Source organism: Pseudorca crassidens, chromosome 8 (assembly GCF_039906515.1).
Source record: "Pseudorca crassidens isolate mPseCra1 chromosome 8, mPseCra1.hap1, whole genome shotgun sequence".
Classification (NCBI taxonomy): Eukaryota; Metazoa; Chordata; class Mammalia; order Artiodactyla; family Delphinidae; genus Pseudorca; species Pseudorca crassidens.
In genome coordinates, this window is record NC_090303.1 from 21,763,459 (window position 1) to 21,787,395 (window position 23,937).

General features: G+C 36.7%; 2 protein-coding genes across 2 annotated transcripts in view; one reads left to right on the forward strand and one right to left on the reverse strand.

Annotated features, from left to right (window-relative positions):
- The window catches only part of FBXL13 (F-box and leucine rich repeat protein 13), a 194,497-nt gene that overhangs the window by 147,280 nt on the left and 23,280 nt on the right, over window positions 1-23,937 (forward strand). Inside the window, 2 exon segments of the mRNA XM_067746011.1 lie at window positions 18,805-18,845; window positions 18,848-18,885. Of these exon segments, the coding sequence (XP_067602112.1) occupies window positions 18,805-18,845; window positions 18,848-18,885 (79 nt within the window).
- Window positions 1-23,937, reverse strand: part of FAM185A (family with sequence similarity 185 member A) — a 150,383-nt gene that overhangs the window by 33,619 nt on the left and 92,827 nt on the right. The gene's annotated exons all lie outside the window — the stretch shown is intronic.

A 23,937-nucleotide genomic window follows, 5' to 3' on the forward strand; every position in this document is an offset into this window, starting at 1 on the left:
AGTTAAATTGTGATCTAAAAGTCAAATCATTGACAACATAGTGCTACAACAGCTGTGGAAGCTAACCTCAAACAGTCAAATTAAAATGAGTCAGCCCAGATGTCAACTCAGGCAGCTAAACACCAGCCTGGATTGTAGGTCTGATGAAGTGCAAATATGACTATAGACTTAACATTCGAGATTTAAACTCTGGAATGTTACAGATATTCACCAGAGATCAAATGTGACCACTTACGCCTTTGGGAAAAAAACAATTTATGTTTTCTAATAATTATGTTCACTCACAATTCTTTTCACTAGTGAGTTTTTAGTTACAATCACACTACTTACTTAGTTAACAAAAATATACTCCAATTACATTGTGCTTGGTGCTGGGGATACTGGGCTGAACAAAACAGACAGGGCCCCTCCTCCTAGCCCTTACATTCTAGTGGAAGACAGGTGTGAGACAAGTGGTTACAAAACATGATGGGTGTGGGAAACAAACAGATGGGAAACTTAACCTGGCTCAGAGAGTCAGAGAAGATCTTCTTTTACGAGAGAAGGAGAAAGAGTATGTGGTGAGCCAAAGAAAAAGCTCGCACAAAGGTAGAGAGGTTGAAAGTATGGTCGCATCAAGGAAATCTGCACATTTAGGTATAGCTTGATTAGGAGGAGAGTGGTGAGAGATGATGTTTGAGAGGTAGGCGGGGGCCAGGTCATAAGGGGCCCAGAAGCCACAGTGAGGAGTTTGTTCTCTGCCTTGTTGGCAATGGAAGGACATTCAGTATTGTCAATTAGACAGTAACACAGTCAGACTGACATTTTGAAAAGGTCCCTCTATCTGCTGGATAGACATGGGGATGACAGATGTACTAGTGACCAATTATAAAGTAATCCAGGTGAAAAATTATGAGGGTCTATATTAGGGCTATAACCAGGGAGATGGTAGTAGGGCTGGCACAGCAGATTGAGGGACATTTAGAAGAAAGAATCAAGGGGAGCTAGGGATAGAAGGAGTATGGGGGTAAGGAAGAGGGGGAGGGAATCAAGGATGATGCCAGATTTTTGGCTTGAGCATCTGTATAAATGGTGGTGTCCTTTACTGAGCTGTGTCCCTTCCATAGGGGGAGGAACAGGTTGGCTACAGGTTGGGAAAATAGGCATGTTTAGTTTGAGTCACCTGCAAGACAGCTTTATAGAGATGTATAAGCGCTCCAGAAATAAGCAGGGAAATCAGTGAAATTTACTCTTTGGAGGTAGAAAAGCTCTCTAGGGTTGCAGTGGGTGATGGGGCACTGTGTTCAGAAAGTCATGGATACTTATGAGCAAGTTAATCAGCAAAGGCAAAACTACAGATATTTAGAAATCCAAAAAGATGTTTAATTGAGAGAGCTAATTTAAATGGGGGAAGCCAAGAAGAGAACACAGTTATTTCAAACTTTATACATTTTTTATAATTATTTTACTGTCTTCGGCCATTCTTTTTGTGGACAATAGTGACTAATGTATTACATCATCCATGAATAAAAGTTACTTAGGAAGTTATCTAATAAGCATATTTTATAGAAAAGGAAAAACATCAACTTTTCCAATATAAACAGGATAGGGTTTGTAAGTGAAGGAAATAGCTTATTAATGTGATGGTATTTTAAGCTATCTTTAAAATTCTTTAACTTTCCATAACTTTTTCTTAATGTCTAATTTAGTGGGATGTTATCTGTTCTCTACTTACCCCAGAGGATTGTTTGAATATAAGGTTATATCTCCATGTATACAGGAAAATGTTTTCCACTCTAGTTAGGAGAATTATCATTTGCTGAAGACCACAGGATCCACAGTTAGGGCAGTTCAATCTGTTGCTTAAACTGTTTTAGTCACCACCATACTTGTTTAAAGGAAAAATGAGTCAGAGCAATGTTCCAGACAGTATGCTTAGACAGAGGCTTTAAGAAGACTCTTTCATTTGCCTGATTTTCAAAAGTTTTCACCATGAGTGCCTACTGTGTAGGCCATCTCCTGGAGTCCCCTCACTGGAATGTGAGATCCATGAGGCTGAGACTTTGTTTTGTTCACTGCTGTTTTCCCTGGGGGTAGCAGACACTCGATAAGTACACATTGAATGAAGGAACAAATGCTGAGCTCTAGGGCACCAAATTTGAATAAGATCTGTTCCCTGCAGCCCAATTTGGAAGGGTGTGACTAATTTAAATATGGTGTGGCAGGTGTCGTGGTAGAGGAAGCAGAGAAAAGGATCTATTAACTCAGTCTGTCTAACACAGAAGCATGCAAATGCATGCTTGTTGAAGGAACTTTACGTAGCTTAGTACTGCTAGAATATACTGTGAAAGGAGATGTCACTGAGGGAATATCACGTTATCCCCAAGGAGCCTGGACTTGAATCAGTGGATGATGAAGTAGCATCTAGAAGGGGAGCCACAGTCAGAGTCAGCCTCCCATTTTAGATTATTTGGGTTATTCTCAGGGTGACAGACTGGAGGGGAGACCAGTGGGAGTTACTTCAGTAGTTAAAGAAAGAGATGAGGAGTTCTTGAACTAGGTCATAGGACAGTAGTAGTATGGAAAGAACATATTCAAGACTACTTAGGAGGTAAAATTGAAAGAACTTGATGACTGATTGGATGTGGAAGATAAGAGCCTGGGGGTGAGGGGGAGGATAAGAATGATTCCAAAATCTGGCTTTGGGCGGATGGAAGTCCTACCTGAAAGAAACTTAGGTAATGTAGGAAAAGTAGCAGGTTTTGAGGGAAAGGTGACGTCAGTTTTATCAGACTGAGTTAGAGTGTGTGGGATATTCAGGCCAAAGGCTTGGGAGAGAGATCCTGAAGGAAGACTCAGATTTAGGAGTCATCAGCATGGAGGTGTGAATGTGGCCAAGATCCGGAGAGACAGTGTAGGGAGTAAGGAGAGATGTGTACCCAGGAAGAACACAATAGAACACCAATATTTAAAGAATGGGAAGAAGATAAATCCATGAAGGATACTAAAGAGAGAAGATGAAAAATGTTGTAAGAGAATCAGGTGAGTGTAGTCATGTGTGGAATGTTGAGGGAATAACCAACAACGTCTAATAAAACAAAAATAAAATCGGAGAAAGACCAAAATTTGAAAGAACATTTACCATTAATTAAACAGATGCCTGCCAACCCCTCTGATATCATTTCATGTGCCTGCTCCTCTCATTCTCTTTCCTCCAGCCCCACTGCCACTTTCAAGCTCCTCAAACAAACCAAATTCTTTACTACCTCAGGATCTTTATACATATTATACTTTCTGCTTGGGATGCTCCTCCTCCCACTCTTGTGCTTGGGTAGGTAGATGCTAAGCAAGTAATCCCTGATGTCCCTGACAATAGCTGTAGAATCTTGACATGGGCTGATAATGCCTTTTAAGATATTCTGGATGTAATTTTATAGATACTAAACATTAGGCATGCTATCTGTAATTATCAGAAAATCACACTCTCACAAGCCTCTTAGATAGCCTCATCCACGAGAGGGCAGACGGCAGAAGCAAGAAAAACTACAATCCTGCAGCCTGTGGAACAAAAACCACATTCACAGAAAGACAGACAAGATGAAAAGGCAGAGGGCTATGTACCAGATGAAGGAACAAGATAAAATCCCAGAAAACCAACTAAATGAAGTAGAGATAGGCAACCTTCCAGAAAAAGAATTCAGAATAATGATAGTGAAGATGATCCAGGACCTCGGAAAAAGAATGGAGGCAAAGATCGAGAAGATACAAGAAATGTTTAACAAAGGCCTAGAATTAAAGAAAAAACACCTCGAGGATTTAAAGAAAAAACAAACAGAGATGAACAATACAATAACGGAAATGAAAAATACACTAGAAAGAATTAGTAGCAGAATAACTGAGGCAGAAGAATGGATAAGTGACCTGGAAGACAGAATGGTGGAATTCACTGCTGCAGAACAGAATAAAGAAAAAAGAATGAAAAGAAATGAAGACAGCCTAAGAGACCTCTGGGACAACATTAAATGCAACAACATTCGCATTATATGCGTCCCAGAAGGAGAAGAGAGAGAGAAAGACCCGAGAAAATATTTCCCATGTTAGGGAAGTCAAAAACTTCCCTAACAGGGAATGGAAAAAGCCATCCAAGTCCAGGAAGCGCAGAGTCCGAGGCAGGATAAACCCAAGGAGAAACACGTCTAGACACACAGTAATCAATTTGGCAAAAATTAAAGACAAAGAAAAATTACTGAAAGCAGCAAGGGAAAAATGACAAATAACATACAAGGGAACTCCCGTAACATTAACAGCTGATTTCTCACCAGAAACTCTACAAGCCAGAAAGGAGTGGCATGACATATTTAAAGTGATGAAAGGGAAGAAGCTACAACCAAGATTACTCTACCCGGCAAGGATCTCATTCAGATTCGATGGAGAAGTCAAAAGCTTTACAGGCAGGGCTTCCCTGGTGGCGCAGTGGTTGAGAGTCTGCCTGCCGATGCAGGGGACATGGGTTCGTGCCCCGGTCTGGGAAGATCCCACATGCCGCGGAGCGGCTGGGCCTCTGAGCCACGGCCGCTGAGCCTGCGCGTCCGGAGCCTGTGCTCCGCAACGGGAGAGGCCACAACAGTGAGAGGCCCGCGTACAGCAAAAAAAAAAGAAAAAAAAAAAAAAAAAAAGCTTTACAGGCAAGCAAAAGCTAAGAGAATTCAGCACCACCAAACCAGCTCTACAACAAATGCTAAAGGAACTTCTCTACGTGGGAAATACATGAGAAGGAAAGGACCTACAAAAACTAACCCCATACAATTAAGAAAATGGTAATAGGAACATACATATCAATAAGTACCTTAAGCGTGAATGAATTAAATGCTCCAACCAAAAGACACAGGCTCGCTGAATGGATACAAAAACAAGACTCATACATATGCTGTCTACAAGAGACCCACTTCAGACCTAGGGACATATACAGATTGAAAGTGAGGAGATGGAAAAAGATATTCCATGCAAATGGAAATCAAAAGAAAGCTGGAGTAGCAATACTCATATCAGAAAAAATAGACTTTAAAATAAAGCATGTTACAAGAGACAAGGAAGTACACTACATAATGATCAAGGGATCAATCCAAGAAGAGATATAACAATTATAAATATATATGCACCCAACATAGGAGCTCCTCAATACATAAGGCAACTGCTAACAGCTATAAAAGAGGAAATTGACAGTAACACAATAATAGTGGGGGACTTTAACACCTCACTTACACCAATGGACAGATTGTCCAAACAGAAAATTAATAAGGAAACACAAGCTTTAAATGACACAATAGACCAGATAGATTTAATTGATATTTATAGAACATTCCATCCCAAAACAGCAGATTACACTTTCTTCCCAAGTGCACATGGAACATTCTCCAAGAAAGATCACATCTTGGGTCACAAATCAAGCCTCAGTAAATTTAAGAAAACTGAAATCATATCAAGCATCTTTTCTGACCACAACACTATGAGATTAGAAATCAATTACAGGGAAAAAAACGTAAAAAACATAAACACATGGAGGCTAAACAGCACATTACTAAGTAACCAAGAGATCACTGAAGAAATCAAGGAGAAAATCAAAAAATACCGAGACAAATGACAATGAAAACACGATGATCCAAAACCTATGGGATGCAGCAAAAGCAGTTCTAAGAGGGAAGTTTATAGCAATACAAGCCTACCTCAAGAAACAACAAACATCTCAAATAAACAATCTAACCTTACACTAAAGGAACTAGAGAAAGAGGAACAAACAAAACCCAAAGTTAGCAGAAGGAAAGAAATCATAAAGATCAGAGCATAAATAAACAAAATAGAAGAGAAGAAAACAAGAGCAAAGATCAATAAAACTAAAAGCTGGTTCTTTGAGAAGGTAAACAAAATTGATAAACCATTAGCCAGACTCATCAAGAAAACGAGGGAGAGGACTCAAATCAATAAAATTAGAAATGAAAAAGGAGAAGTTACGACACCACAGAAATACAAAGCATCCTAAGAGACTACTACAAGCAACTCTATGCCAGTAAAATGGACAACCTGAAGAAATGGACAAATTCTTTGAAAGTTATAACCTTCCAAGACTGAACCAGGAAGAAATAGAAAATATGAACAGGCCAATCACAAGTAATGAAATTGAAACTGTGATTTAAAATCTTCCAACAAACAAAAGTCCAGGACCAGATGGCTTCACAGGTGAATTCTATCAAACATTTAGAGAAGAGCTAACACCCATCCTTCTCAAACTCTTCCAAAAAATCGCAGAAGAAGGAACACTCCCAAACTCGTTCTATGAGGCCAAGATCACCCTGATACCAAAGCCAGATAAAGATACTACAAAAAAAGAAAATTACAGACCAATATCACTGGTGAATATAGATGCAAAAATCCTCAACAAAATACTAGCAAACAGGATCCAACAACACATTAAAAGGATCATACACCATGATCAAGTGGGATTTATCCCAGGGATGCAAGGATTCTTCAATATATGCAAATCAATCAATGTGATACACCACATTAACAAATTGAAGAATAAAAACCAGATGATCATCTCAATAGAAGCAGAAAAAGCTTCTGACAAAATTCAACACCCATTTATGATAAAAACTCTTCAGAAAGTGGGCATTGAGGGAACTTACCTCAACATAATAAAGGCCATATACAACAAATCCACAGCAAACATCATTCTCAATGGTGAAAAACTGAAAGCATTTCCTCTAAGATCAGGAACAAGACAAGGATGTCCACTCTCACCACTGTTATTCAACAAAGTTTTGTAAGTCCTAGTCATGGCAATCAGAGAAGAAAAAGAAATAAAAGGAATACAAATTGGAAAAGAAGAAGTAAAACTGTCACTGTTTGCAGATGACATGATACTATACATAGAGAATCCTAAAGATGCCACCAGAAAACTACTAGAGCTAATCAATGAATTTGGTAAAGTTGCAGGATACAAAATTAATGCACAGAAATCTCTTGAATTCCTATGCACTAATGGTACAAAATATGAAAGAGAAATTAAGGAAACACTCCCATTTACCACTGCAACAAAAAGAATAAAATACCGAGGAATAAACCTACCTAAGGAGACAAAAGACCTGTATGCAGAAAACTATAAGACACTGATGAAAGAAATTAAAGATGATACAAACAGATGGAGAGATATACCATGTTCTTGGATTGGAAGAGTCAATATTGTGAAAATGACTATACTACCCAAAGCAATCTACAGATTCAATGCAATCCCTATCAAGTTACCAATGGCATTTTTTACAGAACTAGAACAAAAAATCTTAAAATCTGTATGGAGACACAAAAGACCCCAAATAGCCAAAGCAGTCTTGAAGGAATGAAACGGAGCTGGAGGAATCAGACTCCCTGACTTCATAGTATACTACAAAGCTACAGTAATCAAGACAATATGGTACTGGCACAAAAACAGAAACATAGATCAATGGAATAGGATAGAAAGCCCAGAGATAAACCCACGAACCTATGGTCAACTAATCTCTGACAAAGGAGGCAAGGTCATACAATGGAGAAAAGACACTCTCTTCAATAAGTGGTGCTGGGAAAACTGGACAGCTACATGTAAAAGAATGAAATTAGAATACTACCTAACACCATACACAAAAATAAACTCAAAATGGATTAGAGATCTATATGTAAGACCGACACTGTAAAATTCTTAGAGGAAAACATAGGAAGAACACTCTTTGACATAAATCACACCAAGATCTTTTTTGATCCACCTCCTAGAGTAATGGAAATAAAACCGAAAATAAACAAATGGGACCTAATGAAACTTAAAAGCTTTTGCACAGCAAAGGAAACTACAAACAAGATGAAAAAACAACTCTCAGAATGGGAGAAAATATTTGCCAAGAATCAATGGACAAAGGCTTAATCTCCAAAATATATAAACAGCTCATGCAGCTCAATATTAAAAAAACCAACAACCCAATCCAAAAATGGGAAGAAGACCTAAATAGACATTTCTCCAAAGAAGATATACGGATGGCCAAGAGGTACTTAAAAGCTGCTCAACATGACTAATTATTAGAGAAATGCAAATCAAAACTACAATGAGGTATCACCTCACACCAGTTAGAATGGGCATCATCAGAAAATCTACAAACAACAAATGCTGGAGAGGGTGTGGAGAAAAGGGAACTCTCTTGCACTGTTGGTGGGAATGTAAATTGATAGAGCCACTATGGAGAACAGTATGGAGGTTCATTAAAAAACTAAAAATAAAATGACCATATGACCCAGCAATCCCACTACTGGGCATATACCCAGAGAAAACCACAATTCAAAAAGACACATGCACCCCAATGTTCATTGCAGCACTATTTACAATAGCCAGGTCATGGAAGCAACCTAAATGCCCATTGACAGACAAATGGATAAAGAAGATGTGGTACATATATACAATGGAATATTACTCAGCCATAAGAAGGAACGAAATTGAGTCATTTGTAGAGACGTGGATGGATCTAGAGACTCTAATATAGAGTGAAGTAAGTCAGAAAGAGCAAAGCAAATATCGTATATTAACACATATATGTGGAACCTAGAAAAATGGTACAGATGAACCGGTTTGCAGGGCAGAAATTGAGACACAGATATAGAGAACAAACGTATGGACACCAAGGGGGGAAAGTGGCGGGGGGGATGGTGGTGGTGGTGTGATGAATTGGGAGATTGGGATTGACATATATACAATAATATATATTAAATGGATAACTAATAAGAAACTGCTGTATAAAAAAATAAAATAAAATTCAAAAAAATTCACACTCTCAACCTAGGTCATTTCAAGGCAGTATCAGTAGGTTTTATTTTATTGATGCATTCTCTCTTTAAGAAAACATAAATCACATGGTGAGATTAATTACTCTAGATGGTTTTCTAAATAAGTGTTCTTTAGTTCCTAATATATTGTATCTTATCTCTGCCACATTACAGTATAGTCCCCTAGAGGGGTGTTATGCTTTTAGATGGCCTCATTTGGGTAGCACCCTAATTATTTTCAAATTGAACTGCAAAACAAACAAAAAAACCAGTAATCCTAATTGAATATTGGCGTGTGGTTTCCATCTTAATTTTAATTGTATATGTTATAAGGTCATTTAGTTTCAGATATTTCTAGCCAAAAAAAAATAAGCCAACGTGAGAACTTCAACAATAGCTCCTATATCTGTCCCCTGCCTCCCCTCCAACCCTGCTGCCACTGCCATAGTTCAAGCACCATTTCTCCTTACTAACCTCTCTTGCCTTAAGTATCACTGTCCTCAGATCTGTTCTCCACTCTGCTGTGGTGTGATCTTGCACCATGCAAACCTGAGCCTTTCACTTCCTTGCTCAGACTTCTTCAGGAGCTCTACGTTGCTTTCAGCATAAAGTCTAAATAGTCTACTGTGGAGGACCAAGCTCTTCCTGAGGTGGTTCCTGCCTACTTGTGCAGCCTCACTTCCAGATGACTCCCACCTTTCATCTTTGCTCCAGAGACATAGAACTGACTCTCCTACAGCTCCGCAAACATGTCATGCTCTCCTTGCCTTCCCATTTCTGTGAGTTAATCTCTCTGTCGGAAACAGCCTTTCTTCTTGTCCACCTAGTAAATTCTTGCTCATCCCTCAAGTTTCAGCTGTGTGAAGCTCATCTGGAATTCCTGGGCAGGCTTAGGATCTACCTGCCTTGTGCTTCCGCTGTACTTTATAATGCCTCCAATAAAGCAATCAGCTCGATATATTTTAATATTTTTTTCCACGCCTATCTCCTTACAAATTGTAAGTTTCTTGAGGGCAGAGGCTGGATCCTCCTATCTTTGGGATGCCCAGCATTATGCTTAGTACATAGAGGTGTGTAAAATATTTGATCAGTGAGTCAGTGAGTGAGGGAATGAATGGATCTGGTACCGTTTCCTTCCTGTAAACCAAACACTTAGACTTTTAAAAATTCCACATTTTCTTAGCTATGATCTGAGCTGGAGTGGGAGAGCTTACAGTTGCATGTCTTAATCTGATGATGTGCTTTCAAGAGACCACCCATCTGCATGGAACACACATACAAATAAAGCCTGAGGTTTAGTGCAGCACAACCCCTAAAGGAGGAAGCACATGAAATCACTTGAGATTTAAGAAATAGAAAGAATGGGAGTTAAAAGAAAGCAGAATAACTCAGAGACAAATGGATTTGCCTTGGATTAAAAACAAAAAACACATTAGAAGTCTGCCCTACTGAACTTTTTCATATGAAGCTGGACCTCTCCTTAGTCCATTCCAGGCCCTTCTTCCCAGCCAGTGGCCTTATATGAGTCTGCTGGTCCCATGACTAGCAATAGTGGTTTTCCTCATAGAAGTTCCAGTCAATTTTCTCCTGTTTCCAGCAAAATGCCTACTAAAATCATTGCAAAAAGAAGTGACCATCCTGAGCTTGTCTTTTCCCTCAAGGAGAATATCTGGTTGATATAACTTTCCTCTCAACCTCCATCAGGTAGGAGGCAAGTAGACTCAAGGTGACTTTTCTATTTCCAGGTAACAGAGATGCTAATTTTCCTTCCCTCCATAAACATATAGAGGACCAATTTCTGTGTATTGACCAAAGCCTGCTTTCCTTTAGACTTGTAGGTTGGTAAATTAGGGTGGAAAGGTTGACACATTTCAAAAAGAAGTATGATACAAAATTCATACTAATAATCAAGTAAGTAGAAATAAATAAAAATAATTAAGAAGAAAAGGTAAATTATTTTTATAAAATTGTAATTGCTAACCAGAGTATAAAGGGGAAGATCACTTGTGAGGTTAAGATACATTTTCATGGACATTGTACAAGATAGCATTATCAATGATTTTAGAAAGAGGATGTGTTAATTGAGATAAAACATATTTCCAATAAAAGTTCTGTTCTTTACTCCTAAGAGAATGTGGTAGGCAACACCAAACACAGCGAATCTTTTAGAAAGAAACATTATATAAATGTTAACACTGATTCACACAATTACAAAGGGAACTAGATTTCATCCAAGAATTCTGAGAGTATGCCAGCAAGATAAGGGAAAACTGGGTCCATAAAAATAATTTTATAAATAGACTACTCATTCATTCACAAATACTTATTCATTGTCAACTGTGTGTCAAACGCTATGCAAGGGTATAGGAGTATTAAACTTACACAGCCTGGTCTCAAGGTACACCTTAGTGGCAAAACAACAACAAGAGTAACAACATTACATGGCTAAAAGTTACTAAAAGAATGAGTTCAGAGTGTGGCTTCACATCCTTACTGGTGTCACAACACTATGAGAGTTCAGGCAAGTTACTCTGTGCCTCCATTACCCTCTCTTTAAAACAGTAATTATAATATTACTTTCCTCATAGTGTTGTGAGGATTTGTAAAGTGCTTAACATAAGTGTGTGGCACACGGTAAACATTCAATGCATCTTCGCAATAATTTATTGGAATTATGACATAATGAGGTATATTTGCTGTTATGGAGATATGTGCACTGCACTGCATCTTGGCAGCATGGATGAGTTGGAAAGTGAGTGCTTTTGCCCCTGTTGTCTCTGTGGAGGAGTCAGCAGATGCTCTTCAGCTTTTGAGGTGCAGCTAAGAGCTTCAGTAGGTGTTTGTGAGGTAAAGAAGAGAAGGGCATTCTCAATGAAGGAAGAAGCAGGGGGGAAGGCATAGAGACATGACAGAGGGTTATATGTTGGGAGATCCACAGGTGACTTTGTATTGCCATAGCATGGCCTGAGAAGACGGAGGATGTGGCAGGAGATGAGGATGGAGAAAGAGGAGGAGGGCAGAATGTGTATGGCCTCGCAAAGCGATTCAGACTGTGCTATATGCAATGGGAGCCACTGAAGAACTCTGAGTACGACTCATACAGATTTGTGTACACAGACAACGGTAAGGGGGATCTATTTAAGAATGGGAAAGGTATTGCAATGACACTAGAAATAATGAGGTTTTGATCATGGTGGCAGATGAGGCATGCATAAGAGATTTTTAGGAGGTAGTATAGGTAGGGCGGGCTTGGTGATTGATTGGATATGGGGAGCAGTGGGGAGAGGAGTAGACACAGATAATATCCAGGTTTTTATCTGGTCAGCTGTGGACATGGTGGTACCATTAACCAGGAAAAGAATCCTAAGAAAAGGATTAGGACTTGGACACAAGATGCTGAATTCCATTTCAACATGTTTCAATCCAGTACCAGGACACATCTCTCCTGACTAAGAGCTCATTTGGTCCTGGCTGACAAAAAAGACAGACACCCATTTGACTTCAGAATCTTCCCTTTTGTTTTGTTTTGTTTCTCAGTATGTTTGACAAGGAATCATAGGCATTCCATATATTACAATTTAAGCATTACTGAAAGCAGAAAATTTACGCAAAGGATTTTCAACAACACCTTCTAACTGTATCCCCTCTATCACACTAACTTATATCCCATTTTACCCTCAAAAAAAAAAAAAAAGCAGCAAGAAAGGAGGCTTCTTATGTTTGCTGTTAGGGATCTTTTGTTCTTTTTAGATTTCTCATGATCTACACCCCCAATAATTACATCAAAGTCCTCAGTCATCCTAGACTCCTGGGTACCTCATTCCATCTTATTTCATAGAATGTATTTTCCAACATCCTATATTCAAATATCCTAAATTGTATAGATTATATTTATAGATTTCTCAGAGAAATTTCCCCCTATATTTGTTTATCTTTGTGATTGTATTTTATGTGAATTTTCTGTTTAGATTCTTTAGTCATTTATATATTGAGGGGTCTCAATATTCCTGCCAATTTGTATGAACTCCTTATAATGTAGTTATTAATCATTTGTCATATTTTCTCCATACTTTACAATGGCTTATGTCATGACTACGGAAGAGAGGTTTGTTTCAGTGTTTTAATATTGAAAGCCTACAAGCTACTGCTTATAAAGAGTATTCAAGAAAAAATGAATTAAAAGTTGGACAAACTATGCAATCTTACGTAATTTTATACAGATTTTTTCAAGAGACTTTCTTTAATCATACGCAGAACAGATTATAAAATTTATTTATGCTTATTTACTGTTCTGGTGTGCCTGTATTAAAGTGCTGACAGTTTCCAAACTGAAATATACCATAAACAAGGATGGTTCCTGGCTATCAGATAAACTACATTGTATTTTATTCTAAAGTTAGTATTCCATAATGCCTAGACCATCTTCCAGACTTTTTCTAAAAGCACAGACTCTCAGAAGAAAAGCCATGTGCAAGTTGTAAAGACTAAATCTTTCAGATTGTGAAGCTGATTAACAAGGTTTCCTCAACAATATATAAAACTTGTTTTTTAATTATGACCAAATATTTAGTCTTATAATAGGGCAACATACTGATGTTTTTATTTTCCTCAGTGTGTCATCTTTTGCCAACAAACAACATAATTACACCAAGCAAAACAGTAACTCCATTTTGTAAATGCGCTTAACAGGAGTTTGGGAAAATTAAAAGACTGTTGCCTGTTAGAATGGCTATTACCAAAAAGATAAGAAATAACAAGTGTTTGTGAGAATGTGGAGAAATGGGACTGCTTGTGCACTGTTGGTAGGAATGTAAATTGGTGTAGCCACTATGGAAAACAGTACGACGGTTCCTTAAGAAATTAAAAATAGAACTATCATATGATCTAGATTTTCCAAAGGAAATGAAAACATTAATTTAGAAAGATATATATAACCCCCCTGTTCACTGCAGCATTATTTACAATAGCCAAGACATGGGAACAACCAAAGTGTCCATTGATGGATGACTGGATAAAGAAAATGTGGTGTATATATATATATATTTAGCCATAAAAAAGAAGGAAATCTTGCCATTTGTGACAACATGGATGAAACTTGAGGGCACAATGCCAAGTGAAAAAAGTCAGACACAGAGGGATAAATACTGTATGATCTCATTTATATGTGGAATCTAAAAAAAAACAAATAAAAACCTCATAGACACAGAGAAGAGATTGGTAATTGGTGGAGGTGGGGTTGGGGGGTGTGGGCAAAATGGGTGAAGGGGGCTAAAAGGTACAAACTTCTAGTTATAAAATAAATAAGTCATGGGGTGTAAAGTACAGCATGGTGACTACAGTTAATAATAATGTATTGTATATCTGAAAATTGCTAAGAGATATCTTAGAAGTTCTCATCACAAGAAAAAAAATTTTAACTATATATGGTGACAGATGTTAAACAGACTTATTGTGATGGTCATTTCACAATATATACAAATACTGAATCACTATATGTACACCTAAAACTAATATAATGTTATATGTTAATTATATCTTAATAAAAAAGATTGTTAATAGGTAACACAACAAATTAACTGGGACAGCTAGTTGTTATGTCTAAAATAATCTTTTGTTCAAAGTACCTCTCAAACTATTCAGCAGGAAATAAGGGAAAGAGTGATGGAAAAAAAGGTTTAAATAAATAACAGATTCTATATTTAGAAGGAAGGATAGAATCAGAACACTCAGCATTTTGCAACTTTCAGCAAAATAACTGATTTAGGCAAGGATCATCAATTAATGCTCAAATCACTGACTGAAACGTTGTTGGGAAACAGGGAATTCATGTGGTCTCAAAGGATCACATCATGGATTATTTATTAAATAAACAGAAAAAATACAGTTCTAATGAAACTGCACCTAGGTAGTAGTTTTACAGAAAATGTTTACCTAGAATCTAATCATAAGGAACAGTCAGACAAATCCAGAATGTGGGACATTTTACGTAATGGCTGGCCTGGGATCTTGAAAGACAACATTTAAAGAAAAAAAAAAGGCTAAAGAGACATGCAACCAAATGCAACGTGTGAACTCTGAGGACTGGATAAAAAGCAAATTTGAATACTGACTCTATATTATATAGTATGGTAGTACTGTTAATCTTCAGTATCATATTATATATACATAATCCTATATAGTTACATAGGAAAATGTCCTTATTCCTAGGAAGATGCATATAGAATATTCAGAGGTAAAGCATCAAGATAGCTGAAACTTATTTTCAAATGGTTCACACTACACATATGAATTTAAAATATATATATTATATATACATATAAAACTATATTCACACATAAATATCAGTAAAACTATAACAGCAATTAAGCAAAATGTGGCAAAGTATTTATAACTGGTGAATTTAGGTAAAGGATATATAAGTGTTCATTATACCATTCTTTGAACCTCACTGTAGATTTGAATATTTTCAAAATAAAGAGTTGGGGGAAGTATGTTTTATGTTTATGTTGGTGATATTCTAAGCCTGGAGTAGTATGACTCAGTCATATAGTAAGTACACACAGACACACATACCATTCCAACATTTGGTAACTCGTTCATTGCTGATGTCTATCTATATCACCTAAGCAATTCCAGATGTAAAATTGGGGGAAAAAAAGAATAGTTTTCAAAGGATTTGTTTGCTCCCAACTATCTGGTGTACATCTATCTGTTCCTGGCAGCATGTAGTGTTCCCACCCACTACTCCCAGTGACCCCAATCTGAACTATTTTCCAAACAACTCACACTTTCCAAATGAAGCCTTTGTTCATGCTGCTTCCTCAGTCTGAAACACTGTTCCTATTCCTTTGTCAAAATCTTACCCAGACTTTAAGGCTTAATTCAGATTCTTCTTCCTCTGTGAAAGTCTCTTCTAGACTGTCACCTATTCCTTCCAACTAAAAGCAATCACCCCCTGCCCTGTGATCTCTATACCTCTTTTGAAACACATCCTCATTCTTTTTGCATTATTGTCACTTATTCCCTAAAGAGGGAAAGTTTTGTTTAACAATGTTGCATAGGATAAAATCCACATTCCAGAATAATGTACGAGGCTCTCATGGCTTGGTGCCTGCTTCCTTTTGAGTCTTAAGTCTTGACACTCCCTTCAATGGACCAGAGCTACAATATAAGCCAATTTTTCACTAGTGACGCCTGGACCCCTAAGATCCAGGTCTCTCAATTCCATGGCCTATGAAGGAGCAAGGCGCTCCCCAGGATTCCTATGAATTCCTAAGGCTTCGCATTCTCATACAACCTGTAATGCTAGTGACTTCTCCAGGCTACCACACCATCTGCTTTCCTTTGCATTTTACCTGATTACAAAATTTAGCCCCTTCTAAATTTTGGGAAAATAAACCAGAACCTTTCCTGCAAAGCATTCGTGCGTTTGGCTGACTTTTGAGGGAGATGAAGGAGGATTTACATTTTCATGATGCTACAACTTCCCTGAAAATTTAAGTACCCACCTGCTCTTTGCCTCACTGAGGCCCAGTCACTCCATCTGGTTGGCTCCTCTTTGCTTCTTTCTTAGTCTTGTCCTTCCACCTTCCTCTTTTTATCCCTCCCAGAAGTAAAAGCTTGGCACAGCCAACCCTCAGGACTTTCCCCCCCAAGCACTTAACAAGGTATTAAACAAAACAAAACAAAAACAAAACCCTGCAGTTTATTCCTTAACAGAAATTCTTAGATCAGCTTTTCAGATATTTTAAAAATCCATGTAAATCTAATCATGCCATGCTACATAGTTCCATATACATGCCATACTATTTCATACCTCAATGCTTTTGCACATTCTGTTCCTTCAGCCTGGAATGTCCTTCCCTTTGTAGCTTTCTTGGCAATTTACACTTCCCCACTCATGACTCTCCTCCATGCAGTCTTCTCTAATCCAAAGTAGTGCCCTCATCTTTCCTCTTTGGTTCGACCACCGTGCACAGTATTTACCTTCCACAGGGTTGTAATGATCTAGTGTACATGTCTGTCTTTAATGCCAGACTATGGGATCCTTGACAGTAAACACTGCACCTCATTGACCTTTATACTCCCAGCTTCTATCCCAGAGCCTGAACAATATAATACATGCTAAATAAATATTTATCGAATGATGAATTAAGAATGAATGAATTTTACCTAGACCTGAGATTTAAGACTTTCTAAGGTATAAAGAAAGACTGTAAAATGCTGGAACCATCACTTGCTTCACCTTCTAATTTGGAGCATTTATAAGCTTCACAATGCCAAGGCATCTTATTATCTGTCCTTTTAATTATAGCCATCCTAGTAGGTATGTAGTATTTAGTATCTCACTGTGGTTTTGATTTGTATTTACTTAATGGCTAATGATATTTAATTAATTAAATTTTGAGGCCATACATTTTAATGAACCATAGTGATGAAATGTGGCACTCCATTTTAATACTAATTAATATTTTAAAATAATTTTGAACAAAATGGTAAAGATATTATAGTCTGTTAAATGTCATACTTAACAAGTATACTTCATTACAGCTCATCTTTAAAAAATTCTAACATGGCTACATAGACATAAAAAAAAAGTGAAAACTTCAGAGAAACTATTCAGAGATAGTTTCATAAGACAAAGTCCACATCGAATAATAAAACATCTTTAGCTATTATCAAGTACAGGGCAAAGGGAAAAACTTTGCATCTCTTACTTGATATTTTTGTTCAAACCATTTAGTTTCTGTTGGGGTAGTATCTAAACTCCAATTCTTCTAACATGAATAAAACAGCATCCACATCTGGAACCCAGACTACGTGTGATGGCTTCACAGGGTTTGCCCATTCTTTGTTTTGAAATAAGGAGACAGAAAACATAATGTGCTCCTAGCAAAAGAATCCACATTTGCAATAAAATTAAAAGTATAAATGGAGTGATTTTATTTTTGTGTGGTATACAGGACTGTTAAATGAGATTAGAAATTGCAATTTAAACAGTGACTTCAATGAAGCAGAACTTCAAGCACTTTCCTCCTTGATCTGGCTTTTGTTTTTGAAAAATGAAAGGGCCTAATATGTACATCAGTGAAAAAAGCGGGATATAATATTTGCAGGACCCATTTTCAATTACGATCCAAATGTGGTTTTTACGATCAATAAAATGTAAACCAGTCCTGCAAATAAAATGTAAAAAGGACAAATCATATACCATTTCTGGCATTTTCCCTGCCAGCCAGCTCCGGGACCATAGAATGAGGAAAATGGTCTAGGAAGCATATCTAACAGAAATAGAAAAGTAATATGATCCTGAATGCAAAACAGGAGGATGGCATCTATAATGCACATTAGTCAGTTCCTTATCTGAATGTTGTGCCAGTTTAGGGCAGGAGGGTACGGAGAAATGGGCCAGCAAAACCACACATAAAAAAATGAAGGGCTAAAAGTACAATCTGTATTTTTTTAAATAAAAAGAAGCAAAGCTTTTAGCCTAAAAAAGAAGTGAGCTACTGATGAATGATTATCTGTCTATACGCCTTTATATAAAGATATTTCTTCTCCCTCCAAGCAGTTAAACATAATAAAATGAGCTAAAGATTTTCAGATGTTTAGGCTAGGCATAAAAAAGAATTTATTGATAAATAGATTCATTAGCCACATGAAGTGTCTTCAAAACAAAGCTGTAAGCTTAGGGGTCTTTAAGGTTTCTTTATATTGGTTCGTATAACATTTACCTGGAAACAGAAGGCAAGATAAGAAGTTTCCTGCCTCTGGGATTTCTAACACTTTTTGTAAAACATTAGGGACAACCTGAAAATTTTATTTAACAATGCTGTCTAACCAAAGTGATTTTATGATTTGTTAAGTGTAAAGAAATAGAAGACAGAAGCTAAATTTTTTTTAGTTTGCATAATTGTTATCTCATTGGAAATATACCTTCCATACTAAATTATAATCATCAAATAATCTTTATATTAAACATTTTTTGGGTTTGATGACACTTTCCAGGCATAAAAAATTAAAGGAACTTTATCTGAGTGTGATAAAATCACTGATATTGGAATTCAGGTAAGATAATTACAGTTCTTCGTTAAAGAATTAAGACTGAAAATTAAGCACAAATCAAATAATCTTTGTAGGTCACAACAGAAAAAAGAAGTGGATTGGAACTGTAACAATACATATGTGATCCTGGTTGAGCCAAGATTAACATCTGCCAATAGTCAGGTCTCCACAGCCCAAGGTGACTGAGAGGTTTGCTTTCCCATTTTTCTTGTCTACTCTCTCCCTTCCAGATGTCAGACTTACAGGATAACTAGGGATAGGTTGACATTTTACTTGTAGAATGATGAACTGCAATGTGGTAAAAGTCTCATATAATGGAAGTGTTCTGTAGATAATCTGTGTTATATCATCTAACCATAAAAACTGGGGGACTCTGAAAACCTATACCAGGTACTTAACAATTAGGGACTTAAGTTACTCAAACATAGCTGGTAGCATAGTTTACCAGGATAGAAAGCATGAGATAAGTAACTGGATAGAATAAATGATTATGTGCTCAAATGGTACTTTAAGAACTCATGAGAAGTACATTTCCTAGACCTGGTGTTGAGTGATATATAGGAAGTCATAAAGTAGCTATTGTGAGTAAGCCACATGTAATGTTTATCACAACATTAAGCAACTCAATTTGCTGTTAAAAGAAGAAAAGTTGCAATCATATGTCACACATGTATTGAACTAGGGCAAAATCTGGTTACTTATTAGTAAAATAATGGAAGATAACATTCTTAAAGGGAACTAATAATCTAGGAATGCGGAAACTGTTAAATGCATCAGAAACTCCATTTAAAGTATCCTGAGAGTTCAAAACCCCAAGCATTTATGAAAATCTGGGGCTAAACTCAGAAAAATTTTTTTTAAACAGAAACCCTTATTGAGATAAAAGTATTTATCTCACATATGGAAAGATACTGCAAATGATGGCTGAAAAGTCCACCAGAGCATGGCAGACTTGAAGTTAAGCTCTCTTCCATGAATTTGAAATGGACTTTGCAAGTCCTAACATTACTAATAGGAGAGTGTTAAAATATTATATGAACTGGTGGGCTATAGAGAGGGACAGGCCAAACGGTGCTCTAGACTTTAGCATAGAATTCTAGTGTTCTGAAGCTCAAGGAATCTTAGAACCATTTAAACCACTCTGTTATTTTACAAGTGAGGAAACTAAGGCCCAGAGGGCTTAAATGATTAGTCCAAAGTCCTATGCCATCTCAGCAAACTAATCTAACTCATCTAGTTTTACAGAAACGAAGAGTAGAAGTGGAGAACTGCTGTTCTAAATGGTTGATTGGCAACATGACAGTGGGAAAAACTGTTTTCAAATGATTTTTGCTGTATTTCACTGCATCTGGACAATGTAATGGTACTTAAGAGGAAAATGTAACACCATTAGGGAGTCTCCTTTTAGAGGTATTAGTGTCAAGCAATGTCAATTTCCCCCAGTTTCAGACCCTGGTTCCAAAGGTTCTAGCAGGTTCCTAAGAAATCTACCTAGTAGTACATTCAATTGTATAAAGAGTTAAAAAGAACAAACACTATCTTTCAAAACAAAGATCCCAGAGAGGACTAACAACTTGCATATAGGACAAGATTGTAACTCTACAATAACAAAAGGGGTTATAATGCATGTAACCCACTAGAAGAAAAAGCCAAGAGGTTCCTGTAAGGCTAAACCATGGTTTACCTACTGCAGTTCATTTAAGGATTAAACATGCATTTACATAAAACTTTATCCATGAATATGATGTAGTCGGGCTTTCAAAAGGTCTTTGACAAAGTGATAGAATAAAGTTTATTAAAATAAAACGGTTAAGTGTTAACATTTCTAATACTGGGTTATATTTCTTATATGGTGATCAGTCACATTTGATCAACAACTACAAATCATTCAGAAGTATTGAAACCTACCATGGTGATGACATACATGGCCTCTTAATATCTATCACTTATTAATTTTAAAATGCTTCTTTGGATGAGACAGAGGGCTGACCAAAGTCTGAGGCTACATATCAGGAAGCCACTGCTTTCTGCCATTTATCTTTGAGTCTACAGGTTCCAGGCCTTTTTATTTTCATTCTTTGGAGCCTGAAAAATCATACTATTTTTAGGTGCTCTGAGATCTTAGATGAAAGCGTTTACCCATATGCTAACTATATGATCATACAGCTGAGTTTGGCCTAGCTCTAAAAAATGTAACCTTTTAAAAATTGGTATGTATTGATTTTCAGTGCCCTAAAAGAAAATAAAACAGGGGGAATACAAGCACATGGAAATACAGAATTATTTAATTATTAGTTGCATAAGATCAGCTGTTCTATTCAAGTTCATGAAAAAAATTTTTTCTCTTTCTCATCATCCCTCTTTTTCTCCTCCCTGCTTTTGGAGTGTGTGTGTGTGTGTGTGTGTGTGTGTGTGTGTGTGTGTGTGCACTCGAGTGTTGTGGCATTTAACCTCCTTTTACCTCTTCCAAGGATCCAAGGTTCACACTTCTGGGCATGTGGTAATCCTTCTCCTCCTTCCCTCCTCCAGCCCAATTATTAAGTTCCAAAAGAGATGAAACAAAGAAGGGGGAGGAGAAAGTGACACATGAGCCAATTTCACAATTCCTTATCTGGATTTACAAGAGAGGGGGAAGAGAATAAACTAAGGTGGTTAAACTGAGATGTTTAGGTTATCCTAAATTTATCAGGAAATTTTTTCTTATTACTTTAGAAGCTAACTATAGGAGATTTTCTTTTTAGCTTAAAACATTGAAAACTACATAATGAATTAATGAGAAAAAGGAGGAGATGAGCATTTTTACCCTGATTTGGTTCTGCACAAATCATGAACATTACAGGAATAAAAAATTACCTCATTTTAGTTTTACTGGAAACCACAGCACATGCAGTTTGAGTGTCTGGAGCCTCAGATGTATTGACTTTTTAGAATCTGGTTTTAATTACTTTCCCCAACTTTAGTTTTGTTCTGAGAACTTTAGACATTCAGCGATCATGTTAAACTAAAATTATTTGGTGCTCTTGAAAGACACATTTATTTTGGAAGCAATGTTTGATACAGTCATAATTGACCATTTCTTAAGAAAACTTTTCCTTGAGCATTTTGCAAATTTAAATAACAGACTGTCAAGTTTGGCAAAAAATTGGTCTAACTGGGATGTTACAATACAAATAAATTGGAAGCTCTGTCTTATTAAGTTGTTTGGATAGAACCAAAGGAATAAATAAAATTATTTACTCCAGTTGCTTTTTACATTCCCTTAATCTAGTTTTTATTTCTCATTCCCTTTTTTGGGGAATGAAGTATGCTATAAATACATTAATGCAATATCCATACATATGAATGTGCATATTTTTCTTTATGCAGGTTATTTGAGAGTGAAAACCTTGGAGATTGACCAAAATTATTTATTATTTCAGTTTTCATATGTTGAGGTAGTTAAGAAACAGCACTAAAGACGAGAAAATCAGGTTTAGTTATGTCTCACCACAAGGACTTACACATGTATGTACGCACTGAAAACATGCCTCTGTGTGTTTACATGTAAGTATGTATGTAAATGTATACCTATGTGTAGTGTATGTGTGCAAATTAAATATTTACAAGTTTTAGCATGTTAGATTACATATATTTACATGTAAATACATGTAAGTATATACCTAACTGTCTAGCACGTGTGTGCTAAATTAAATATATGTACACATCTTAGTGGTTGTTAGACTACATGAATATGTCAATGTGTGTGGATATTTATTATGCCCAAATTGTGTATAGAGATGTTATAAGATTATTTATTTCTGGGCTAACACCAAATAAATGATGGTCAATATTCAAGACAAATAAAATTAGTTTGTTAAAGAATTACCTTTTTGTTTATACTTTAACTTTAAAAATTAAATATCTATGTACATTTACATAGATATTTACATTTACAAGGCTCTTTTTCCTACGGTAAGGAAATTCAGAATATGCTCTTAGAAGAAATAACTTTTTTTTTACAAACAAAAAAATTTTATTGAAGTACAGTTGAATTATAATGTTGTATGAATTTCTGTTTCACAGCAAAATGACAGTGATAAATTTATATATACATTCTTTTTCTTTTCTTTTTTTCTTTTAACATCCTTATTGGGGTATAACTGCTTTACAATGTTGTGTTAGTTTCTGCTGTATAACGAAGTGAATAAGCTATACATATACATATATTCCCATAATCCCTCCCTCTTGCATCTCCTTCCCACCCTCCCTATGCCACCCCTCTAGGTGGTCACAAAGCACCAAGCTGATCTCCCTGTGCTATGTAGCTGCTTCCCAATAGCTACCTATTTTACATTTGGTAGTGTATATATGTAATGTTTATATGTCAGTGCTACTCTCTCACTTCGTCCCATCTTACACTTCTTCCTCCGCTTGTCCTCAAGTCCATCCTCTACGTCTGCGTCTTTATTCCTGTCCTGCCCCTAGGTTCTTCAGAACCATTTTTTTTTCTTTTTAGATTCCATATATATGTGTTAGCATATGATATTTGTTTCTCTCTTTCAGACTTACTTCACTCTGTATGACAGAATCTAGGTCCATCCACCTCACTAAAAATAACTCAATTTCATTTCTTTTTATGGCTGAGTAATATCCCATTGTATATATGTGCCACATCTTCTTTACCCATTCTTCTGTCAATGGACACTTAGGTTACTTCCATGTCCTGGCTATTATAAACAGAGCTGCAATAAACATTGTGGTACATGTCTCTTTTTGAATTATGGTTTTCTCAGGGTATATGCCCAGTAGTGGGATTGCTGGGTCATAAGTAGTTCTATTTTTAGTTTTTCAAGGAACCTCCATACTGTTCTCCATAGTGGCTGTATCAATTTACATTCCCACCTACAGTGTAAGAGGGTTCCCTTTCCCCACACCCTCTCCAGCATTTACTGTTTGTAGATTTTTTGATGATGGTCATTCTGACCAGTGTGAGGTGATACCTCATTGTAGTTTTGATTTGCATTTCTCTAATGATTAGTGATGTTGAGCATCCTTTCATGTGTTTGTTGGCAATCT